This window comes from Sceloporus undulatus, chromosome 1 (genome assembly GCF_019175285.1).
Source record: "Sceloporus undulatus isolate JIND9_A2432 ecotype Alabama chromosome 1, SceUnd_v1.1, whole genome shotgun sequence".
NCBI lineage: Eukaryota > Metazoa > Chordata > Lepidosauria > Squamata > Phrynosomatidae > Sceloporus > Sceloporus undulatus.
Genome location: NC_056522.1, coordinates 84,316,487 through 84,328,755, shown reverse-complemented (window position 1 = coordinate 84,328,755; position 12,269 = coordinate 84,316,487). Strand labels below are relative to the sequence as shown.

Here is a 12,269-nt window from a genome sequence, read left to right as displayed (position 1 = left end):
AAACTGTGTATGTAAAAGTATCTGTTTTGGTAAATTGCAATACTTCAAAATTAACCACAACATTCCCTATGATTATCAGTGTAAATGCTCACTATCAGATTTCCCCTTGCTTGCATCATTCTATCACCCATCTTTTCTGTAACTCTTATGTACATACACACAGGCTCCTTTTGGTTCTGCTTAGCCATGTAGCAGTTTGTTTAAACATATGATCATGGTTTGCAAACTACTTGTTTACATTCCAGGAATAAAAAATGCAGTGTTATGTCCACCTCCCCCCCAACTAAACTCACAGCAGTAATTTGCAAACCTCTGAAATAACAACTGAAGTACATACATCCTGATTTGCTGTGAGGAGCAGGCTTTGTTCAACAGACCTGCCAAATTAATCTTTTAAATATTCTCTATGGCGAATTTGAAGCAGACACTGCATAGCTCCATTTCACCTGCATAGCCCTGTGAAGGCCACATCAGCCATATATAAATAAACCATATTATTATTATTATTATTATTATTATTATTATTATTATTATTATATTTTGCAGGGCATTTCAGAGTTTGGCTCTTACTGTCCAACTTTGTGATGTGGCCATTATTTCTTAGCTGGAAAATGAAGATGTAAGTGAAATTTCCTTCTGTTCTCCATCATATTACAGATAATTCATACTAGTATTCTCCATTGCCTTTCATTACAATAAATGAAAAATATCACATTAAATGTGTAGTTTAAGGGCATACTCACTTCCTGATTATAGAGGCAAGTTTCTGTTACTTCAGGTAGCAGAGCTGTGGCAACAAACAAGTGCTCTTCAACACCATCTAGCCAGGAAGAGGTAGATGATACACCACTGTACAATTTTTGCTCAAAGAGTAGGCTCTCCTTTTCTGAACCTCCAGGCTGAATAAAGCCATCCAAAAGGAGAGAGATACAATATTTTAGTACAGTACAGTATTATATTTGGAGCTGGGGAAAAGAAGAGATGGTGACTAGTGGCCCCTTAGATATTATTAGACTGTGACGCCCAACAATCACATTGATGTGCAACATCTGAGGAGGCACAAATGGGCCGCCTTGTATTGCTATGATTGAACCATGGAAGGCCACTTAACATCAACCAATCACACGTGTTTTTTTAAAGAACATTATAAAATATTCTACCTGGGAAGAAACTTCTTCAAAAGCCTCATTCAAACCAACCAACAAGGAGGTTACTGATGGTTTATCTTGAGTCTGTCCTTCTTGTTTGTACAATGGCACACCAGACATAAGCTTGTTTGGTCTACTGTAGAGCTGTTGAGGGAGAAAGCAGTGATTACAGTATTTATTTTTCTGGCATGTCTACATAACATTAATACAGGGCTCTTACACCCTTCTTGCAAGACTCTGGCTAGGACTACCTTCTTTTTTTTCAAACAACATTCTAAAGAAAAGACATTACTGTGCTTAATCATGCACAGTTTTATTTACTCTATACAGACAAAAGAAAAATAACTTTGAAAGGGTGCTTACTGGCTGCTCCTGTTCTTGTTCCAGAGCATTTTGCAGAAGTTTGTGCTTAATGCCAAATTCCTGATGAAGGCTTTCCCACTTCATTTTCATTTGATTTTCAATGGAAGGCTTCTCTCCTTCTAAACCCAACTCCTGTGTTAATACATCTGGCTCCCTATTATAATGCCAAATATAAATGCAAATAGCAATATCAGAATTGCAACTATTTTGGTGTGCCTCTATGCATTTCAGTTCTGCTATTCACAATAATAATTGATATCCTGTTACTAACAAGGGGAAAATGTAACAAAATGTTGCTTACACCTGTGTATGTACTTTTTTGGTCATGGGGAATGGAGGAATTCAGAAACTCCACCTTTAACAATTTTCTCCTTGAATCATTTACCTGTCCTCAGGCTGGGAACCTCTCCCCATGACCATGCAGTAACAATAGGAGAGAGGACAGCTGTGGAAACTGGCTGTAGAAAGGAACAAGCATGTTCCTTGAGCTCCTAGGGGACCTTCATAGGTAAGAGAGAATGATGTCTTCTTCTTCATGCTGGTTGCAAGAATGGTGCTAATTGCTGCCTGGCTGCATCTTGCCCTTCCTTGGCCACTGAACAGCTGTGGGGAGGGGTGCCCAGCCAAAGGACAGGTAGGCTGAGCCTGCTGATGTGGGAGAATATACATAACTATGCCTGAATCTTGGCTGTTGTTAACATATGACAAGAAGAGAAAACGTTCAGAGATTCATAGTTGTGTGAAATTAAGTCATTTCCGACTTATAAATGATGATCCTAAGGCAAACCTACAATGGGGTTTTCTTGGCAAGATTTGTTCAAAGGCGGTTTGCCTTTGCCTTCCTCTGAGGCTAATACATGACTTGCCCACGGTCATCCAGTGGGTTTACCTGGCTGAATGGGGATTCAACATAGATTACAAGTAGGGAAGCATTTAGAGTCAGTTCAATCCTAATAACAATTACCCCAATTTGCAAATTTCTTCATATCTGGACTAGAAAGAACTTGAGATCAAATTAATTCAAATATGGGGAAAACTGATTTGGTCATCTTTGAGTGCTTTCCATCAAATAGTCTGTGTATGATTCCCTGTGTATTCAGCCATGTTAGGGATGAATTAGGTTTTGATATATTTTTCCCCTAGAGATGTTCCTCGGCTTAGGACATACGTATCCTTACGAACCTTAGGACATATGTGACTGTAAATCAAAGCCTGAAGGAATTCAGTCTGTGAGCAAATGATCCTCTTTTTATCAAGGCCTACTACAGACAGCTTCATTTAACCTTCCATATGAAAAGATGGCTGGAACAGAATCTATAATGTAATCTTCATAGGGTAAAATGTGAACTTATTCTAAGACTCTTACTTTAAATGTAAATGTTTAGCTTTTCTTCACAATAAACCACTGAAGAAAGTGTGAAAATATATAGGCACGATGAACAACATCAAAGCCACTGAACATGAATAAAATATATTGAAATTGCACCTAGGACCAAGGTTATCTGGAATGGAGTGCTGGGTTAGAATTTCTTCTCCACGACTTGCCACGGAGCGAAGTAGATTCTTTTGCTCTGCTAGCTCTTTCTCTAGTTCCTAAAAATAATCAAAGAGAATTGCCTTAGCCACCATGTACTGTTTTGTATTTAGAAATACTAGATGTATACTTGTTGGGACACATTTGAGAGAGAATGTAGAATGAATATTTTGATTTTGCTCTGCAGAGTGACACTGAGAGAATTTATGAGACCCAGGACCCATGAATCAGGCCCACCATATGGAGTGGTCCTCCTAGGGCTCCAGTGTTTCAGTTTCCAATCCCTGGCCAGTTGTTACCTGGCTAGAAACATTCGCATTCAGCTAATTATCTCTTGCATTGTAAATATTTCTTTGCCTACCTATTTTCGGAAAGGTTGGATAGAGCATAATATATTGGCATTTCAGGTGATAAAAAAGCAGCTGGCTTTACAGATGAATATAACCTTGTTATTTCACACCAGACCATTAACTGTGGATGAAGCCATTGGGGAAGGGTCTTTCTGGACATGGAAATCAATTATATTTTCTGAGTATAGAGGGTGGAATATTTTCTGTACATGGGTAATTTAGAGCTAGAAGACACAATGTGGGGTGATTATGAGCATGAAGGAAAGTCTACTTTCATGTAAAATCAGTCTTTGCTGTATTTTTACAGAGTACAGTGATAACTGCATCAAAGGAGGGCTGATGTGATTAAAGGGGAGCAGGGCGAAACTACTGGCCCTGCTTCTGCACTGCGTGGTTTACTTGGCCCAGCTGCAAATTTCCACATATTTAGCAAGAACACCTGTATTTACTGTTGGGAAGTGTAAGGGCCTAAGCATCAGCATTAATAGGCCAGGGTCCCAACTGACCAGGCTTTCAGTTTGTGAAGGAGCCTATGCATTAAGAACTCCACACATGAAGGTTTCTCAATTTTAGACACACATGTATGTCAGGCCACAAAAGTTGACAAAAGGCATAGCCCCACCTCCATTTCATGTGAACAAGGCATAATAGGTATATATGTGCATGCCCCAGCCCTGAACATAGAACCATGAATATAAACAGAATTGGACCCAGCTGCTCACAAATGCCTGTAAGCAGTTCCACAACCAGTATTTAAGTATAGCACACTCACTTTCTGTCTCTGTAGGCTGCTCTGTTGTTGCTGTGAACGGGTTGTCCGTGCTTGTGCCAGCCATTCTTGCACACTAGGACTTTGAGAGGTGACCAGATCCAATTCACACTCCTCCTTTTCCTGTAAAACTCCCTGCTTTTAATATAAAATAAAAAGAGGGAGAACAAAAGTGGAATGTGAATTTAGGGAGTAAGATTGTTATTTGGAGAGCATAAAGTGACTATTCGGGTCCATATTAGGACATATTTAAATGTAATTCTGGGCCTGTAAGAAAACTTTATCTATAAGGCATTCTATATGAGTGGGGCCTCATTTGAGCTCTCAGCTGGTATGTATGGAGTTATAAGATCAGTGAAGGCCATACAGGTAGGCATGCTGAATGGTTTAAACAATATCTTAACAAGTTATGAAATGAGCTTTTTGATTTGGGGGGATAAGAATGTGGACTGCATGGATTCTGGTCCAAGTAATCATTACTATACAGGCTCTCACTTCAATAAGAGCTCTGAGCCAGTTTTGCCTTCAATACGTTTAGTGGCCTTCAACATAGCATCTTTCTGCATCTAGTTCAGTACTGTACTAGATACCTGTTGTGGGTCTGGAGGTTAGTTTTCTATTCCTGGGACCATCTGAGCATCCATATAGAATGCCAGAAATGTTAAAAAATAAAACAAAAGCAGAAGTATCAAGAACTCTACTTTTGATTTTGAGAAATAGGGAGTATTTTTATCTTAAACTATGTGGTGGGCCCCAGTAATGGCAGATTACCACTCTTGGAGATTTCCAGGAGAGGCCATTTATCATTTTCCTTCTTTGTTGGAGATAAAAGAGCCAGTCTGGGAAGTCTGGAAGGGCCACACTCTAAACCAGCACTTTCTCTCTGCTAGTAACAAGACAAAACCCTCTAATTTTTTTTAAAAAGCAGATTACGATGGCAACTATGTAATCACAAGTATGCTCCATCCAAACAGGAGGTAGAATTAGGTGCTGTAATTGATGGAGGGTAGGAGTTTATATGGACAGAGCATTTAGGAAGAACGTATGAAGAAATCAAGAAATGAGCAAGTTCTGACACTGTTCCTTTTGCTTATTTTACTTAAGATGTTAATTTTAAGATCACCTGGCATCTAGAAGACTAGAAAGTTCACATATTGGCTTCTGAACACTTCTCTTTTTTAGAAGTCACCTTTGTGTCATTCAATCTAAATCCAATTTACATACTTTAGCACAATTTCCCCTTACTATGTCCAGATCAATGTATTTCTACAGACTGAAGAAAAGATACTGCAGGGTTTTTTAAGATGGCTATTTCTGGAAATATGTGACTACAATTCATTAATTTATAACAGCGAATCAAAAATGATTTAAAAATCACATCTCTTTAAATCTTATTTGAATCTGTAGTTGTATCTGTCATGTGATATAATGACATTGACACATAGTAGTGGGATTAAGGATCAGTTGGATTCACATTTCTTCAACTGCTGCTCATGTCTCTGGTCATTAATCCTCAGAGAATTTATTTTGCCATTATAAGTAAAAGTTATATATGAGAAATGCACATCTATAATAAAATAAAACTCCTGCCTGATAACACAGTAATTTCATGCTCTTTTCTGTGGTCACATAAAAACAACAAACAAATTCTTATGTGAAGTCGAAGGCTTTCATGTCCGGCATCCATAGTTTTTTGTAGGCTTTTTGGGTTATGTGGCCATGTTTTAGAAGAGTTTATTCCTGACATTTCACCAGCATCTGTGGCTGGCATCTTCAGAGAAAGTTCTTATTTCAACTCTTGAGGTAAAAATACATAATGGGCAGTAGAAGTTCTTTTTTAAAGGCTATGCTCTTATGACAATTTGATGCACTACTTTAAAGTAAATGTGATTTTTCAATAATGTACTATTTATTTATTATTTAGAATAAAACTATTTTAAAGTTATTACACCCATGAAGAAATGTTACCAAAATGATAAAAAGTTTAATATATGTGCTGATGCAAAAATAATCAAAATATTTTATTGTCTTTAAGAATGCCTTTATTTTCAGTTGATTAAGTTTCATTGTGCTTCAGAGCTTTCCTTGTGGAAAACAGTTTTTCCCCTTGTTCTGGCTGTTATGATACTATAATGCCAACAAGGTCTAGTTTTTATACTGATCATTAATAGTAGTTATCTTACTCTAGTCATACTCAAATATACTTTTGGAAGTATATTTTAGAAGTATATCTTCTGCAGTAGTACAGGCTTTCAAATTAGAAATTTCAGAATATTTCAAATGGGAAAACAGAATAGTTTGAAATATAGCCTGTTTTTGCACATTAAAGCAAAGTTTTGATACCAAACAACAACAACCAAAAAACAAACAAAAAAAACACACACCAGACTTTACAAGAAAAGGACATGAAGTCAGAGGTAATTAGTGGCACACTATGGACTTCTATGTGTTTTTGAAGATTTATCATTCATTTAGCATTTAAAAACAATTTTTAGGATCTTGGCACAAATCTAAGTTCTTGAAAACCTCAGTATTTTCTATAGCTATTTTATCACATGAGCATAAGCTTCATCAATATCTTCTAATACTGCAGGAAATACATGGATCCTTACTCTCTTAGCAAATACAAAATTGTATTAAGAGAAGCTAAAATACTTGATCTGTTTTCTCTAACAGATAATGAAATATGATATTTAACTGCAAAATTATAAATGTCAGTATTTCATACATTTTAAAAATAGTGCTTAAAAAACCCCCACCAAGACCCACCATATTTAAACACCTGCATTCAGTATAAATAATCCAGGCCCTAAATTACCCAGTCCCTTCTTTGATGAAGGGAAAGATTACAACAAATGAAAACGGTTGAATAAATTTAGGATTCTCCAGACACCTCATTGAGATAAAATAATAAGGGTACAATTAGGAAAGTAAACTATAACTTGGGGGAGCATTTCTAATAAGTTGAGAATTCATAACAGATAGCCATATAATAATGACAACTTCTCTCTCTATTTCAACACCCACATCAGAGAAGGGAGAAAAAATATAAACCCAATCTCCCTCCCCCCTTTGAAAGCCAATTAGGAAGAGCTACTTACTTGGATGTTGATCTGCTTGTCATGGAGGACTCTCTGCAGCTCCAAAAGGCTTCCCTTTAGTGTCCTTAGCTTTACTGCCAGCTGCTCAGCCTCATCCTTGGTATGAGCTTTTCCTTCCATGAGAAGGTTTTCATTATGCACTGACAGCTCAGACAAAGCTACCACCTTCTGTTCAATTTCCACAAGCATGTTCTGAAGCAGCAAAAAACAAGGAGGCAAATTCATACATCTTGAAGTATCCGCCAGGGGCTTACCTCAACTTCTTCCAAGCTAAGAACAAGCCAGATCTGCATTTCTGCCCTCTCTGGTTTTCTCCAGTATCCTCAGAAATACGTTTCCAATATTTTGCATTTCCCAAGCTTCCAAAATTTATTTTTATTCAGGAAAAAATATCCACCAAGAAGAGGCAGCTTTGTTTGAAACCAAGAAAAATGTTAGCAAAACAGACATTTTGTTTCATTTCAGTGACACTCAGATGTTTAAATGGTATGTCATCCCTTCAGTGCAGCAAGATAACAAAATTTGTGATTGTCCCCAAATTATGGAAGTAAACAAATCACACTCAATAATGGCTGCTCTTTTCTTCTTATTTTCCCACATCTGCCTTGTGCATTCAGGGGAGGTACTTTTCCCTGCCCTTCTCTTCCTTCCCTCTTGTCATTGCTCTGGTTCTATTGATAAGCTTCTCTTCTCACTGTGGATCTTTCTGATTGGTGCATGAATGGGCCTAAGATCCTTCACATAATCTTCTTTCGTCTAGAGAGTGACTTAAAGTGCAAATCTCTGGCATGTTTATTTTGAAATGCAGCTAAGTATTTATACATGATAAAAAAAAATAAGTGACAGTACTGTGACACTGGCAATTTTAAAGACTTTATTTTCCCCAAGAAATTTAATCTGATATACAAATGATAAGGAAGGAACTTCTTTGTGTTTTCAAATCACAAATAAATGTGTTGCAAGTTTGCCACTTTAAATATTTTGCTGTTAAATTTTTACCATGCAGTTACAGAAAACCTGGTGTTAGCACAGATTTGAGAGGTCTGTAACATGAGATAGGATTGAATAAAAGGTAACTCATAGTATTAGGAAAGACTAGAGATGAAAAAAAAAACTCTTGTATTAATATAACTTCACTAGATTCACAACAGATGCCTCTCAGGGACAAAATTGACATCAGAGGAACTGTATTTCCCCTGCAATTAGCATGTCTTTCCATATTATGCTCACATTTATTTTCCAGGGACCAATCACAAAGAAGACATCTGTCTTTGAATGATATGGACCAGAGAAAAAGTGTGGACTAGAACACATATCTTTAACCACTTAAGGAAGCAGTTCCTTAAGTACAGGTGAAATAATTTGTCTAGTTAGATTCTGGCCTGATCTTGTCCACTAATGGCAGCCCCCTGAATTTAATAGAGTGTGTGTTCTCAGGCAAAGAATACTCAGTGGTGGTTTTGCCAGTTCCTTCCTCTGAAATATCCCCTGCAGCACCTCATATCTATTGTCAGTCTCCTGTTCAAGTACTAACCAAGGCTGATCTTGCTTAGCTTGTTTCAACAAACCATTTTTAAGTTAAACAATTTCTCTCTACTGAGACATAATTATAAACTCTCATTTGTTTAAAAGAAGATATAGCTGCTTTCAGTCTCCCATTTCCTCCTTGTCACAATGATAAGAGAGAAGGGATAAAATACAACATCAACACTCACATCTACTCAGCCATGCAGTGCTGAATACGGATGTAAATGTTTGCTTATTTTGTTCTTGAATACATGCAATTTTAGGCTTACATCAATACAGGAATGAACAACTGCCTTTTGTCCCCACTGCTGGATCAGATTATGTGAGCTACTTCCCAATTTTCAATACAATTTGACACTCTGCAGAATTTTTTTTTTTTTTGAGAAAGATTGGTACCAAAAATGTTTTTCTTCTACAGATTATTTTGCACAAAACAGGGATTTTTGCACAAAATACCATGCAAAACAGTGCTTGATTTTTCCCCACAAAAGCATTGGTGTAGGCACTAGGGCCCTAAGAAATGCAGATAGCGAAAGACAAAGTCAGCATTAGGCTTAATATAATAACAAGAATTTTTTAAAAGTACAAAATAAACTGATTCAATTAAGATTATTTTACCTGGCAATCAACCAGCTGAGCATCCATATCCATAGGTTCTTCAGCAGTAACCAAGGTGGTATCTAGTGTGGCTTTTGTATTCAAGAGCCAGTGGTCCAGTTCATCTGCTTCAGAACGGTATCTTTGCAGAGCCTGTTCTTGCCGTTGTTCTTCTAGCTGCTCATTGAGTTTCTCCTGATAATTAGATCTGGCCATTATTTTCAATTCATTTAATTCTGAACACACAAAAATCTACATCTGATTATTGGTAAAAATTATTGGTTTAGTAGATAGGATAATGAGAAGAGGAAAATAGGTTAATGGAAGGGCAAAAAGTGTACAGTGGTCTCTTCACACTCATTGGGATTGGGGTAGAGAGCCCTTGTGAATGTGGAAAAACTGTAAATAAAAAACCACTATTATTTTTACAGGGCAAAGCACTTTCTCTAAGAATCTCCAGTGCAACCCCATGGTCAACATCTGCCAGAAGTTGATCATAGAATCATGCTGGAGGACCTACAAATGCCTAGAGAAGTGTTTTATCTAGGAACGTCTAGGTTCTCCAGCACAACTCTATGGTCAACATCTGGCAGGGTTGTGCTGGAGGACCTAGAGATTTCTAGAGAGAACATATTAATCAAAACCACAAATAATCAAATCTGCAAAAGTCAAAGCCGCAAATGTGGAGGGCTAACTGTACTAGAATCATAAGTACCATCTAAACAATAGCTATGACTATGATGCTTGGAAGAATTTGATCATGATTTCTCTCCAGGATGTGTGCTAAACATATTGACAAAAAGTGCCAATTAAATGGGTATGGGGGGAAATGACAGTAGAACACAGTGGCATGGATAGCAGTTACTGAGAATATGTAATCAAACAAATGCAAAATATAACCAGAAACTTGGAGAATAGTGAAGAATCAAAGAGAAACTATTCTGTTGATAGTGTGCATATATTACATATATACCATGGAATGATTCACATAAGCATAAAAAACACTGTGTCAGCACTCAGTTACCTGCAGGTGTATGAAAAGCGCATAAGTGAAGCAACATGCAAATTTGATCTTGATGCTGCATTGCATCTAGTAACAAACATGCTTATGAGATCTTTTGCTGTGCAAGTGATATGTAGAGACACCTCATGCCCTCAAAAAGCTTTAAAGGACCTTGTTAATTTGAAAGTACAGTGGGTCCTTGGTATCTGCTGAGATTTGGTTTCAGGACTTGCCATGGATACCAAAATCTGTGGATACTCAAGTCCCATTAAATGAAATGTCAAAGTTAAATGGTGTGCCTTATATAAAATGGCAAAATCAAGGTTTGCTTTTTGGATTTTTAAAAATATTTTCAAACTGTGGATGCTCGAAGCCATAGATAAAAGAAATGCATGGATACATAGGGCCAACTGTATTAAGTTTCAAGGCAAATACCACCCCAGATTTACACTTTCTTTCATATTCTTTATACCTCTAACAGCTGCCGTTTTCCTGAAGCTTTCATCTTAATGGTGGCCATCCTCTCTGCTAACACAGTGAGGGTAGACTGCAAAGCCAGTTGATCAGCAGCATCTGTATCCAGTGGTTCAGTCACCAGTTCTTCTGCTAATGATGTTTGTAACTCACTGATTTCATCCTGAAGCATCAGAATTTCATCCATCAAAGCCTAGCAAAAACAGCAAAGCAAATTAATTTTTACTATGACTAGAAACCATATATCAAAAGTTAGTTTGCTCAATGAAAAGTTACAATATTGGCTGAATGCAATAATTACAGACCAAATCCAGACTAGGGATCTTACTGCACAGGCTCCAGGCGCGGGATGAGAATGGTCCAAAAGGAGTTAGTTGGTGAGTCAACATTTACACAAGTCTCACTGATTCAACCCTAGTTTGACTACCAAAAATTGAGGCCTAAGATTTACAGTTTTTAACAAATGCATGGAAATGCTAAATCCATGTCTGAAGTACAGTGGACCCTTGTTATCTGCTGGGGTTTGGTTCCAGGAACCCCCGTGAATAACAAAATCCGTGTATGCTCAAGTCCCATTAAATACAATGGCATAGCAAAATGGTGTCTCTTATATAAAATGGAAGAATCAAGGTTTTATACTTGAAATTTATACTTTATTTGAATATTTTCAAGCTGTGGATGCTTGAATCTATGTATAAAAAGTCCGTGTATAAGGAGGGCCAACTGTACAAGGTTTTTCTCATGTGATCTCATCACATGAAAATTCTGCCAAGATTTTAATTAACAGTAGGTGTTGCTTGCATCTTGTTCCCCTGCCTCCATTATCATTGTAAGAAAAAGTTAATAAACAGATGGACTGGAAGATGAAGTATACAGTTACATCTTACAATATCTAATTATAACTCATATCATATTTTGAATTTATTTTCAGGACACAATTTTGTCAGGCATTTGGATTTGAAGAATGAAGGCTTACAATTGGACAAGAAGCAAACAATTGTGATTGGTTATTGATTTACTTTTACCTGATGTTCAGCCATCTGACTCTCTGGACTCTTGTCTGCTCCCAGAGTCTCATTTAATTTCACCTCAATTGCTTCCATTTTTGTTGATATAGACTGGAGAGAGTCTTGGTACTTCTGCTGACGTTCAAGGGCTTCATAGAGGGTGCGCTGCTTTTCACTAATCTAAAGGAAAAATAATCAGTGAGCAGACAGACAACCCTATTTTTCTATTAAGTAGGTAAGCAAGCAAGTAAGCAAATAATTTCATTGAGATACCATGATATGCCAGTATAGAAAATATAGATGGTATTAAAACAACAATGAAAGGGGTTTATCCCTTTACACATATATTACATCTTTCTCCATCATCACCTCATTTTCCATTTTGCAATTGGGCCT

At 37.1% G+C, this 12,269-nt stretch overlaps 1 protein-coding gene across 1 annotated transcript in view; it reads right to left on the bottom strand.

The window, feature by feature from the left end:
- Positions 1 to 12,269, bottom strand: part of SYNE1 (spectrin repeat containing nuclear envelope protein 1) — a 429,497-nt gene that overhangs the window by 131,742 nt on the left and 285,486 nt on the right. Inside the window, 9 exon segments of the mRNA XM_042446890.1 lie at positions 744 to 899; positions 1,161 to 1,292; positions 1,512 to 1,665; positions 2,998 to 3,104; positions 4,168 to 4,302; positions 7,266 to 7,457; positions 9,411 to 9,584; positions 10,865 to 11,059; positions 11,892 to 12,053. Coding sequence (XP_042302824.1) covers positions 744 to 899; positions 1,161 to 1,292; positions 1,512 to 1,665; positions 2,998 to 3,104; positions 4,168 to 4,302; positions 7,266 to 7,457; positions 9,411 to 9,584; positions 10,865 to 11,059; positions 11,892 to 12,053 — 1,407 coding nt within the window.